Source organism: Cyclopterus lumpus, chromosome 12, assembly GCF_009769545.1.
Source record: "Cyclopterus lumpus isolate fCycLum1 chromosome 12, fCycLum1.pri, whole genome shotgun sequence".
In the NCBI taxonomy this organism is placed as follows: Eukaryota; Metazoa; Chordata; class Actinopteri; order Perciformes; family Cyclopteridae; genus Cyclopterus; species Cyclopterus lumpus.
In genome coordinates, this window is record NC_046977.1 from 6,936,210 (window position 1) to 6,948,845 (window position 12,636).

A 12,636-nucleotide genomic window follows, 5' to 3' on the forward strand; every position below is an offset into this window, starting at 1 on the left:
ACTTGACATTAGTTTGGATTGGGGAGTTTGGTTTTGAACTTTAAGTACTGGACAAATGTAATGTTTGACCTGGTGATGGGGATCAAAGAACCATTACTAACGTTTATCACGAGGGGGACAGTCTCTGAATCAAATGTCACGGTAATCTATCCATTAGTTGTGATTTCAATCAGAACCACACACGTCAACCTCATGGTGGTCCCTGAGGAAAAGTCTTAAAATCACCAGTCTTTAGTATTCATAATCTAACGATGATTGTTACAAAGTGTGTGTCTATGTATCCAGTCGATGTTTATTGTTTATTGTAGATGTTTCACCAAATACATTCAAACCTAAACCTGGACGGTGGTGGCACTGGAGGAATAGTTAAGGGAGTACAATGTCATGGCCGGACAAACCACCTGACCAACCTTTCTAGAGCCCTTGACCGGCTAAAAATAATTGAATCTATTTGATTGACCTTTTTGTGTGCAGTTGTCTTTGTCTTAGTTCACTAATATCAGTCTGGATGGTTTTAGGAGATCCAGGACCAGAGGGCCATCCAGGACTTACAGGGCTGTTGGGGCCCCCTGGGTCTCCCGGCCCCAGGGGCTTGATGGGACCCATTGGACCCACACCAGACCTGTCTCATATCAAACGGGGTTCCAGAGGACCTGTGGTGAGTTACGAAACTTCTTTTCTCAATTATTATAAACAATTGTGTTTTAAACAAGAGTAATTCTTGGACACCAGTCTCGTACATCTTCCTTATGTTCTGTTGGTTCAGTTCCTCACATTTTTTATTTAAATTTATGTTGCAGATCTAAATTTATCATCAAAATTATCCATGTCTTTTTTGTATTGTGCAACGTGATCCAAGCCTCAAGAGAGCTGTGATTAATTTGTTTTTTAAAAAGGGAGCATGAGTAGAGTGCAACCAAGTATCTGTTCCATCCCATTACTCACACTCTTTATGAAACCTAAGCTTCCACAAGGTGAAAAGGGATGAAACACTTAATGGCAGCAATAACAAAGAAGTCTGAATCCATTTACAGCTTTAGTTGTTTTCTTTGGCTCGCTCGGTCTTGCCTGCGAGTGTGAACCCCTCGGTGTTAAAATGTGGGATCAAATTCAAGAATCTGCAGGAAGTGGCCATAAATGCATTGTTCTAGTTTTTCAAAGCCTGAGTATTTATGCAATCTCATTATTGATAAATCAGACCATCAACACTTGCAATTAGTTATATCACGAGCTGCATGATGCCAAACTCAGAAGTCTGCAACACTGTTTTCATAGTAGAAAGTTATCTATTGCTTTATGTGTGCGTCTGACATTTCGATCTTTGTTTTAATTCACAACTCTTTATTTATGTGACCTGTAATCAGTGCACATGCTGGTGAGGTCTCAATTAAAGAGAGTTGTTCTTCTCCGAACACAGTTCAGGGGTTTGGACACCAGCTCACATGTGTCAGCGTTTTTTGATGATGAATGCGCTTGATTGTGTGACTCACAGGCTTGGTACTGATCTGAATATTGACCATACTCCGTATACAATGTGTTCACACTTCTTTTAATGATGAATATTCCAGGAAAAGAGATCAAAGCTTTCTTCGATCGAGCCGAAGTCGCTCAACAATGGCCTGGAGGCCGGCACAAAGCTAATGGTGGAGCACGATGAAGATGTCCGATTTTAGAATAAATTAGTTTTCTGTGAAAATATTGAATTGAACATTAACACGTTTCTGAGTGCAAGGGTGGGAACCACGATCAGATAGATAGTCGTATGCGAATTCCCCTCACAAAATTCAGTTGTATGTCTTTTGGAGAGTGAAAGGAAACTGATATGAAAAACATGTCTTTCTACATTTAACAGGGCCCTCCAGGAGCGGCAGGAAAAGACGGCCCAAAGGTGAGGTCAGATGATATTTTGTCACCTAATCTTGACCTATCTGTGTAACATAACTTTGCAAAACTAATCTAGATGAGTCTCTCTTTTTTTTTTTTTTTGTTGCACATTGATCTAGCATGTTGCCTTTCAAGCAGAGGACTTGTTTGTGTTGGCAGCAGAATTTGACTCTTGGCCTCTCTCAAAGAAAAGATGAGTGTTGCAAAATGTTCCCAAATACCAACTTGATACATTTGGCTTATCTGCCAATTTGTGCGTCAAATTATTTCTCAATAGCCAAAATGTCTCAACATCCAAATGCATACAGGGCGGGAAAGCAGAAGGCAAGTAGGTGCCAGGGTTCTCACCAATCATCAGCTCCGTGCTTCGCAGGCAGCGCTTGTCCCTGCAGATGATAAGATCACTACATGCTGCTACAAGCTGAGGGAGGGAGGCCGGTGTGCCAAATGGCAACAGGCACTACTGTGATGCTCTTGTTGGGAAGTAGCAGGATTTGGAAGGAAAGCTTCTCCTTGTGAACACGAGCAGATTGTCGTTTGGTATCGAGTGGCCAAGTATGTGTTCAAAATACTTTACCTGACACAAGAGCTTCTTGGCCCAAACTTGTGGGTCATTTGTAGTCTCCTAATCAGATTCCATCAAGGCATTAATGTTTGTTCAGAGCAGACGAGAACGGGTCGAGACCCTGCAGGTGGGTTGTAGGAGGTCTTTTTAGGGTGCGCAAATAAATATGCAGGATTTCTTCCGTAGTCTATTATTTAACATTTATATTTGCAGCACACCTTTTAAACCACGTGAAGGAGCCTGAATGTTCGTTTTGTTTGGATAATTATTGCCTACTTGAATCTAATATGAAGGGTGTACATTCTGTTTGTACATTCTGTGATTTCTCAAACATACTGTCTATCTTATTTAAAAAAAGCTTGCTCAACATAATATGAGGTGATGTCAGGAACATTCATGTACCGACAAATTTGCTCTTTGTGATTCATAGATGAGTCTTACTGTGAATTGAGTATCAATGGTTTGTCTTTTTTTAAAAGTGTCACCTGAAAAAAAAAAAAAGGTTTTGCATACAAGTTTCTCAGTAAGAAATGATGACCAGCAAGTCTGTTCAGTAATTTCCTCCTGACCTCCAGTGACGACTACCTCTGGGCTATTGCGGTTGTCTGGAATATCGCATGGCTTTTGTGAACAGTACATTTGGATCAGCTGGTAGTAACCATCTTTGTTGCTCCGCATCCCCACGAAGCCTCAAGCAAAGTGTTTAAAAAAGGCTCCAGCAGATGGTTAAGCCTTAGATTAAAGAGGCACAATGAAGTTTCCACCCTGGTAACGATGAGATTTGTCTTTGCATTTTTCACATTTCTTGTGTATTAAATCAGATTTGCTTGTGCCCTCTTTCTCATGTTGTGATATTCCTATAAAAGACAATCAAAGAGCAACTGCAGTCAGAAACATATGATGGCATCTTTGCTGTTTGCAGATGATGTTATTTTGGCCTTCAGACTTCTGCAGTGTGCTTTGTTACTCTCATTCAGATGGGGAGTTTAGGTGGTAATGTCAGCAATAAAGATAAAGCGACTATAAACATCATTTGAGACTGTGGTACAAAGTTCAAGTTAAAAGTCAACTTCCTGTAAACCTTTGATCTGTCGGTAGATTGGTTGTGCAGTGACAGTGGTGGGGTTTCCCTTCTCTGTGTCAAGGGAAAGTTGACCTTGAATGTTGAGATAGATCTCTGTGATCCAGCAGGATGTCAGAATCAACTGAGGTAGTTTGGGCCTCTAATATATAGTAGACTTCAGGCCTATAAGTCATTGTAGTCTGACAGGAATCTGGTTTTGATGGTATAAGAAAACCAGAATTGAAATCCTCTTTTTTGTCACTGACGAAGAGAAGTACGAGGTATAAAGGCTGAAGGTCTGTTAGTGTTACGGGTATAACAAGATCCAAGAGACAATGTTTGCTTGGCTTGTGGATCACGTATGGAACAACTTAGGTGCATCTGCTTTCTTGACATAGTACCTTGGTATTCTCCCAGTACAGCTGGGATGTTTGTGTGGATAGATTGGAGGTTGATGGTAATCTGTCTCTCTGAGTAACAAATCCAAACCATCTGCCAAAACACTCACAGCCCCAGTGTGACCCTGAGCCCGGCTAACAACCGCAGTGGTCAGGTCTGTCTGTCCGTGTGCTATTGAGGTCAACAGGCTGCCATGATACCTGTCGAAGCCTCATGTACAGTATGTTTAGTGTCACATAGGCACAGTTTCAGAAAAGGTTCTAGAATTTGGGAAACACACTATTTGCATTCTTGCCGAAAAGGTAGATGAGAAGATCGATAAGATACCCCTCTGATGTCTGTGTTAACGAGTGTATGAAGCTAGAGCAGGAATCCAATTAGCTTAACTTCACTAATTCACATGTGCTATTGCGTTTGTTTAATCCGTACACAAAATAAAGCCCAAATGTGTTTGAACTTGTGTTTTTCCATTTCAGGTTGGTTCATGGATTAAATGAAGGAGATACAATAAGTGAATTAGTGAGTTTTAGAGGTGTCTGCAACTTTAGAGAGAGCCAGGCTAGCTGCTCCCAATCTTTATGCTAAGCTAACATGATCACCTACCAGGCCCAGTGCCATTCGTAACACACTGCCATGAGCGTTGTCAATGGTATTGTTGTTGTTGTTGTTGTCTCAACCATTTTATCATTTTGCAGTTGCTGAAGCATTAATGTCCTTAACATGATATGCTTGCTTGTAGTTACTCTTATCCTGATCTCACATTTTCTTCCCTTCCTCTAGCTCTTTAAAACTAAACTATAGGAATTGTTCTCATGCTTTTCTCAGAACTGTAATTCATACAAGATAAATATTTGTTTTGTTTCCCCAGGGGGAGAGAGGAGCTTCTGGGCCTGTCGGACCACCAGTAAGATTCTAGCCATCTATTTTGATTTCACTAATGTAACTTAGATAGATAGATAGCTACTTTATTAATCCCTCAAGAGGACATGTTTTACTTGTTACCAATATCCAGAACAATAAAGTTCAACTAAAGCATGCCTGAGAAACAGACCACTGTGGACAACACAGTTAATGAAACTGTCAAACTCAAGGTAAATAGTATCCAGCACAGAGTAAGCGTTGTCCTCTTAGATAAACACTGATGGTGCTCGTGTTTAACAAATCATGAGAAACATTGGCCAGACAGTCCATTGATCAGCTGGATTTCTGTTACGATAATCTCTGCGGTTTGGGAATAAATATAGAGACACAGAAGAAATGTAATCTATCCATTTAAAAAGTAGAGTAACTTTAATGATATCTCCAGAAAGAAACTGGATATTTGATGAATAATTAGTGTGTTTTACTCGACCCCCCCAGGGCCCTCCAGGCTCCTTTGACTTCCTGCTCCTGCTGATGGCAGACATCCGTAACGACATCGCTGACCTGCAGAGCAAGGTGTACGGGCGACCGATGCACTCTCCAGGGGACTTTCCTGTGGTGCCTGACAGCTGGCGGGACCACCAGGACAATCTGGATACGGGCTCGGGTGATGACCATAAGGACCCTCCACCTCCACCAGGCAGAGGATCCAAGAGGAACAGGAAGAGGAAACCAGCGCGAGAGAGAACAGACTTTGACTGGAATATTTAAGGGGGTGGGTTTAAATACTTACTGTCGGGTGTAAATATTGAAGGGGTTTGCATTTTTTTATTTAAACAACATGTACTGTATATGCCTTTCAATCACAGATGTTTATTTTTGTATGATATGAGAGTTTGTGTGAATATTTTTTAACTAAATGAGGAGACGAATGCATGTTTTTTTTAATTCTATATTTTCAGAAACATATGGTTCCTTTGTGGCACATTAAACAAGTCTCTCATGAAAGCAGCTTTTAAACTCTACTTTATGACGGTATATTATTCTGTTTCACACAAATTGTATCCGAGAGGTAGCCACCCAAAACCTAATTGATTAATAAATCATAAATGAATTCACAAGAGGGATTAAAACGGCACAAATGTTGGACTGTGACGCAAATGCCATTAGTCCTCATTTGTAAGACACCTCACTGTAGTTTTTAGTTGCTATGGGAGCAAAGTTAAAAACATTTAGACGATGGAAAAGAATACTGATTTCTTTTTGTTGCTGTAAATGTACTTCCACAGAAATATTATGCAGGACAAAAAAAAAAAAAGGTAAACTATTATGTACAAACTAGACTGTGGATCATGGTTAACTGATAGTTCTCCACCAGAGGGAGACATTCTCAAAGCCACTCAGTCGGTCAGGATAAATACTTGGATGAGCAAACTTACATAATAACTTTATACAGCAGCTCATCCTGCATCCGAAATACATGCGTTTTCTTTTGTACTGGAAAAAGTGCATCTCTGATGTTTCTATTAAAAAGCTCACACGGTGTTTGAACTTAAAGTCCCCCTTTTTGTTGCATTTAAGAGCAGTATCACATTTCATTTCTGAATTTTAGAACACAATAATGTATTTATAAGCAAATATAAGTACAATTGTTTGACAATATACAGTATTCGTCAGCAATTTTTACTTTGCCTATGATGACAAATGTTATACTATTACATAACTGTTTTATGATGTCAGCCAACCATACGCTGGTGCCCAAAAGAGATGTGATAATTGTTGACAAATACATTCGCAAGTTAAGGACTTCCAATTAAATTAATGAGTTCATGAATTGTTTATAAGCGCTAAACGGGGTGTAAATAAGTAGTAGTGTTTCAATTAAATTATAGATGTTAATGACTTGATCTTTTGAAATTTAACTTTGAATATGTAAATATTTGACACCCCCAGATTACACAATGTAACATTGCTCTATTTCTGTCCAGTAAGGACAGCAGCTGGAACAAGTTTAGCCTCTGAAGTGAGAATGAGGTTGTAACACTGGGCACCCTGGACTCTAACACGTGTCTCACTCTGTCCTTTATCTGGATGAAGAGAAGATGAGGATATACTCTCCGGTAGCTCGACCAAAACAAGGTGATGTCATTTATTACAAGAACATGCAATACTGTTCAAAAAAATTATCTCCTGCATCATAATTTCTTTTTTTTTCTTTTCATTGCCAACTTAACCACCACACTTTGCTGATAATACTTTGACTTAAGTAAGAATTTGAATGCAGGACGTAAACTTGCTTCTTTTTTAAAGTGAAATATCTGAATACTTTTTCCAACTAGTTACTAATAATTTGTTTAGCCAAATATCAATAGAGCAGCCAGTGTGGCGTCCTCAGCTCCTGTGACTCATGAGGAAGCTTAAGGTATGATGTCATTGTGTACCATTATACATTTACACCAGACAAAACATGCCTCAAGAATATTATTAACTAGTTGTGGGCTTTTTTACTAATAATTCCCTGTAAAACGTGTATCCACCCACAATACACGACGCCTCGGTTATTCAGTACCCCTCTCCGTCCACCAGGTGGCGGTCACACAGTACGGTCACGTTTGATTGGGTCAGAGCACTCAGTGGTCAGTGAACTCATTTACTCTGTGTAGTGTGTAGTTCACGGAGAAGCACATGAAGATAATCAAAACACAATTATGAATAAGGCTTTGTGGAGATGTTCACTCAGCATAGGTAATGTGGGTTTTCTTGTTTATTTTTGGACTCGAGGACTGAAATTAGATGTTATGCAACGATATTTACCATATTTCCTCTCAAAGATTGACAACAATGTGGGCAGCCACCAGTGAAAACCTGAAAAAGACCAATTTGATCAACTTGGCCTGAGTAGTAATTGCTGTCACCATTGCGTAATAACTTTGCTCCTGCAAGCAAAGCATTACATTTGAAAGTGACCACCAAACAACATCACTGCTGTTTGTTGTCACCATAATTATCAATAGTATTCCAATCATCGTCATTTCATCGATATCCCAAACAAAAACACATTTGTTAATTAGAAGGAATCCTTCTAAACAGATGCCACCTTCATTAAATGCTACGTTATTGTTGACATGTTGTGTATTTGTTTCACAATGAGCCCATTTTCAGAGAACAGTACATGTCATGATTCACATTTGATTAAAGAGGAGCCGAAATGAACGTCCTGTGCACATCCTTTTAACAAGCTTGAGGCGTCTCGTCAGGGGGGGAAAAACTTGGCAATATATTTCTCCAAAATCCCTTCTGGAAGTAATTAATCACCATCGTACAAGGGCAAGCCTTAAAAGATTTCAAATATTTGCTGAAGTGCCCCCTTGTTCCTAATTATATCTCCCTGCTTGTCCCCCTCATTATTTAGAACTACCCACAAAAAGATTCAACACTGAATGGGAACAGTCCCCTTTCCAAAGAAAATGTTTGATAACAAATGAATGAGTGAGTTACTGTGCGGCGATAAAGGCTTTAATGAGGTAATTTTATTAGTAGCGGCTGCCCAGAACTGTTGGAAACAAACAGAGAGAGGCAGCATAGAGAAAATTAGTGCTACCCAATTCATTAATTAATGCATTAGTGTGGACGGCAAATTCACTGCCCCAAAAATCCCCCATTCAGTGAAGATTATGATGAGAAAAACACATTGTTGCCCTCCGACGTAATTACAAGACAGTGCAAATTCAATTCTAATGAGGTGAAAGGCACCCCCTTAACATACATCCCCTATGTCCCCCTGTAAAAGGGCTTGCTCTTGTTGGGGCCTAAGTTTAAGGAAGTATTGAGAGTGAAGGAGACAATAATGAGAGATCGGCCAGGCCTTAAGTGCTTTATGTGCTACAAGCAGGTAGAGAGGATTGAATGGCTCTCCTTCTGGGACTCCTGGGGGGCCTGTCTTCCCAGCACAACAACACTTGGCCCGGAGAAAAGGGTCCGCTGAGGAGCCTGCCGAGTGCATGGACCTGTGCTGCAGCGGGTCAAACTGAATGGCCACAAGTTCTTCAACGATTACAAACTATGTTGTGCCGGCCCGGACTACACAAATGTACACGAACGCGCACAGAAACACACGTAGACAGACCCTCACCCTTCCACCTCTCCCGCTCATTGAGTTATCTTTACTCAGGCTTTGTCTCCCCTAATTGGAGCTGATGAGAGACTAATTGGTAGCTTTTTTTACAACACCCAGTACTTAAGCGACAGCCAGCCGAGGGAGGCAGCATGAGCAGAGTTAATGAGAGGCTTTGCACAACTAAAAGCTTTAAAATGGGCCCGTTTCACAGAATGGGAGAAAAGGAAAGTTGAGAATATCTTTTGTGTCCTCTACATCTTTCACTTCTGTGCAGGTATCTGAAAAGAAGAGGGGAGTGGTGGAGGGCACACAGTGGTTGCCCGAAACGTTGAGCACTTGTGCGCATAAAGGGATCTGTTCGGTATTGTTTGGGGCCCATCGTTTAGTGTGTCTGTTAATAATGAGAAAGGGCTGCTCTTCAAATGAATGTGCTAAAGTCCTCAGTGGACAATAAGTGCCCTCTCTGGGCTGGACCACGCTGCACCGTGTTGAAGTAATCTGAAATAAAGGTTCAGCCTTTCTGCATTGTTGAGGGTGAGTATGCGGCCTATGTGTGCGCAGCATTGAGCCAGCAAATAAAACCGCAGAGAGCCGGTCTGTATTGCGAGTGATCATTAAATCGGTTAACGTATTCCAGATCAAAATCTGTTTTCATCTTTAATAAATGAGGCTTGTGTCTCCTGTACACACGTACAACGATACGCTGAATGAAAATTCAAACTCAAGCAGATGGTAATATAAACATAGAAATCATGATCTCCTGGTCCTCGCCGGAGGGCCAGGTAGAGATTTGCATCGCGTTGGTAAACTTAAGAGCACAGCGGGTTCAACCGCAGGACATTTCCTTAACATGCTGTCGTCTCAGCCAACATTTTGTTCATGTGATAATTGGTTGCTTTGTGCTTTTCAGGTATGAATAAACACCATGAGGCAACAGGCTTCATTTAACTAAGCTGCGGTGTCACTCCAGGAGGTGACAAGCCACTCTCCCTTTCCCCCTAATGTGACATGGGTAATACAAACATCTTTAGATCCTCTAGGAACGAGCTGCCCCAAGCACAACTGTTATTTGTTTTATCTGATTAGGCCAGTTTAGGATCTCCCCATTATGACTCATCCAAACGATGGCTTAAAATACACACACAAGCAAGTGGAGATATAGAACATGTTAGGATATGAGAAATAAAATAAAAGAATAACCCACTTGAAACTACATTTATTGCGGCTATGGATTGATCAGGATTGATTGATGAGGTCCTGGGACAGGGGATTTTGTATGTGTACAGATTGTAGGCAAATTTGTAATTTGTGATATTATATACAAAATAAACTGAATTGAATTGAATCAAATGCGGATTCAGTATATATTTCAAATATGAATGAAATATTATTAGTTCATGCTCCAGAAAACTCCTAAACCAACATACGTTTCCGACATCATCCTATAATTTACTGGCCAAATATTTGTGCTGACTCATGTGATAGGCTATTCACAGTCTCAGTGACCCATTAACATCCGACAGGTTTCCATTGTCCACTCCTAATGGAACCATTAGCATTGCTATTGTTATTTAAATCCTACATTTCCTTCCAAAGAGTGTTGTTTAACTCTCTAATGAGGACTTCCTCAGACAAAGGACAGAGGCCTCTATTTTCTCTGCTCTCTAAATCCCCTGGAAAACTGTTACTTTTCATAATTTTTAAATGTCACAGTAATCATGTTATTTATGATTTTATGTACTCCACTTGAGGGCGATTTGTATTTTCCTATACATGCTGTCATTATAAACAGGATCTTAATTCATATCATCTCAGAGACATACTGTAATTGAAGGGTCATATTTTTCTTATACATTACTTTTCAGAGTCTCATAACTCAAAGTTCCTCTGATACATATCTCTATAACGTTGTATGCCTAAATATTCACTTGAAAACATGGAAACAGTTTGACAAGAAGCAGCGATTAAACATTCCTGTCATGCAATGAGCTTTAATATTCCACTTCTTTACTAAACTTTGACAAACTCCTTCAAGGGGAAATGTGTTTGCCATATTTAGGTTATTCATTCTTTAGGCCAACAGATTGATGATCATTATATAAATGTAAGTTCCGTTTCAGCAAAGACACAACGAACAAGACAAGAACTTTCTTCTGGACCTCCTGTGAGTTTGGTCCACCATTAAGACCAAACCAAATAGATCATAGTTTTTAGGATTGGCACTATCTCTGTAAAAAACACATTTGTCATCTACTTGTGACATTAGTGGTTTTGAAAAGGTGAAGAAATTATTCAATGGATAACTCGTAAAAAGCAAAGAGTAAAAGGCCATCCGTGTGTTACCTGACTGTAAAGAAAATGTATCCTTTGCGTGTCATTACAGCAGCATAAATAAAACCTGATGAAAATCAGTCGCTGCCATTTACTGATCATTTGCCAGAATAGTCACAGTCTGTAGATTAGTGTCCCCACAATGGCCGCTTTTGTTGTGGGGTTTGTAGCTGAACCCGTAATCACAGAAAGTGATGCTGCACCTCCAGAAGCAATAGGAAGAAGCGGACTGAAAGTACATAGAGAGCGAGTGACACGTAATTGTGTCATCTCCCGTCTCCAACTGAGGCTTTCAGACGACAGTGAAAGCTCCAGCAGCAGCCGGCACGGCGAGGTCACTTAACCTTTCAGTGACCTCATGCGGGCTGACGAGCCTCCAGCAGCTGAAAGGACTAACACCTCTATGAGGAATCCGACATAACGGATGAGTTTGTTGCTTGTTACAGTGTGGCCCTTTAACTGCTAATTCAGCTAATTTGCAGATCCTATAATACATTTTTAAATACTCGCTAAACATATTTCAAGGTAAATCACATCGTTTGAAAAAAAAAAAAGGCGTGGATACTTTATGTATCTTTTATTGAACAGCCTACAAACAATCATTACGGCAAGACCGTAGATTTGTGTGCAAATGAGGTGACATTTATGTTTACTACGGCTATATTGCTTATTATTATTATTATATTTGATTGAACATAACTTTATTCAAGAATATGCAACATGTGAGCACAATATAAACTAAAGCGATTACACTTTAAAAATAGATAAGACATGTTGGCCATGGCGATAGCACTATGGACACATACATTAATATTTTACTTTAGTGCAAATTCTCAAACAAATTATGCAATAGGTCTTTTTCACAAGAGACATTTTTCATTGTCATTGATCAAGTAAAAGAAGAAGTGTATTGGTATCACCTTGGGCTTTGGTGTGATGAGCCTTTTTCACTAATTTCTGACAAAACATTAGTGTTAGCATTAATATTAGTATTAGCAAAGTATTAGTGTTGCAATGGCATTTTTATTAGTATCACGGTATTTTTGTATTCCCGTTCGTAATAGTTTATTACCATCCGTTTTACAAGGCAGTAAGTATAGCATTAGCATTTTTGACAATGTACACAAATATGCAATTTGGGATATTGAGATGGACAAGTGTCTGACTTATGCTGAACAATACATTTTATATTTAAAAAAAGAGTTGCAACCCTAATTTATACAAACATGGATGCATTTATATTTAATTTTTTTGTTGTATTTTGCTGAAAACATGTATGCTCAGAAGGCCCGTCGTGTTGACCTCAGCTAACCTTTAACAAAAAAAAGAGGAGAAGAAGAAGAAGAGGGAAAAAAAAAAAAGAAACCCCAAAAATATCCCGACCAATCAGAAAGCGCCCTGTTGGCCCTACAGACA

General features: G+C 39.7%; 1 protein-coding gene across 2 annotated transcripts in view; it reads left to right on the top strand.

Moving 5' to 3' along the window:
• ccbe1 (collagen and calcium binding EGF domains 1) overlaps nt 1-6,300 on the top strand; it is a 29,090-nt gene extending 22,790 nt beyond the window's left edge. The window contains exons 8-11 of one of the 2 annotated variants that reach the window (XM_034547736.1): nt 519-658; nt 1,853-1,888; nt 4,780-4,815; nt 5,271-6,300. In XM_034547736.1, the coding sequence (XP_034403627.1) occupies nt 519-658; nt 1,853-1,888; nt 4,780-4,815; nt 5,271-5,543 (485 nt within the window). In that variant the 3' untranslated portion in view covers nt 5,544-6,300. Of the gene's footprint in view, nt 1-518; nt 659-1,852; nt 1,894-4,779; nt 4,816-5,270 lie in introns of both variants that reach the window. The other variant, XM_034547737.1, reaches the window with a different exon arrangement.
• Nucleotides 6,301-12,636: the final 6,336 nt, after the last annotated feature.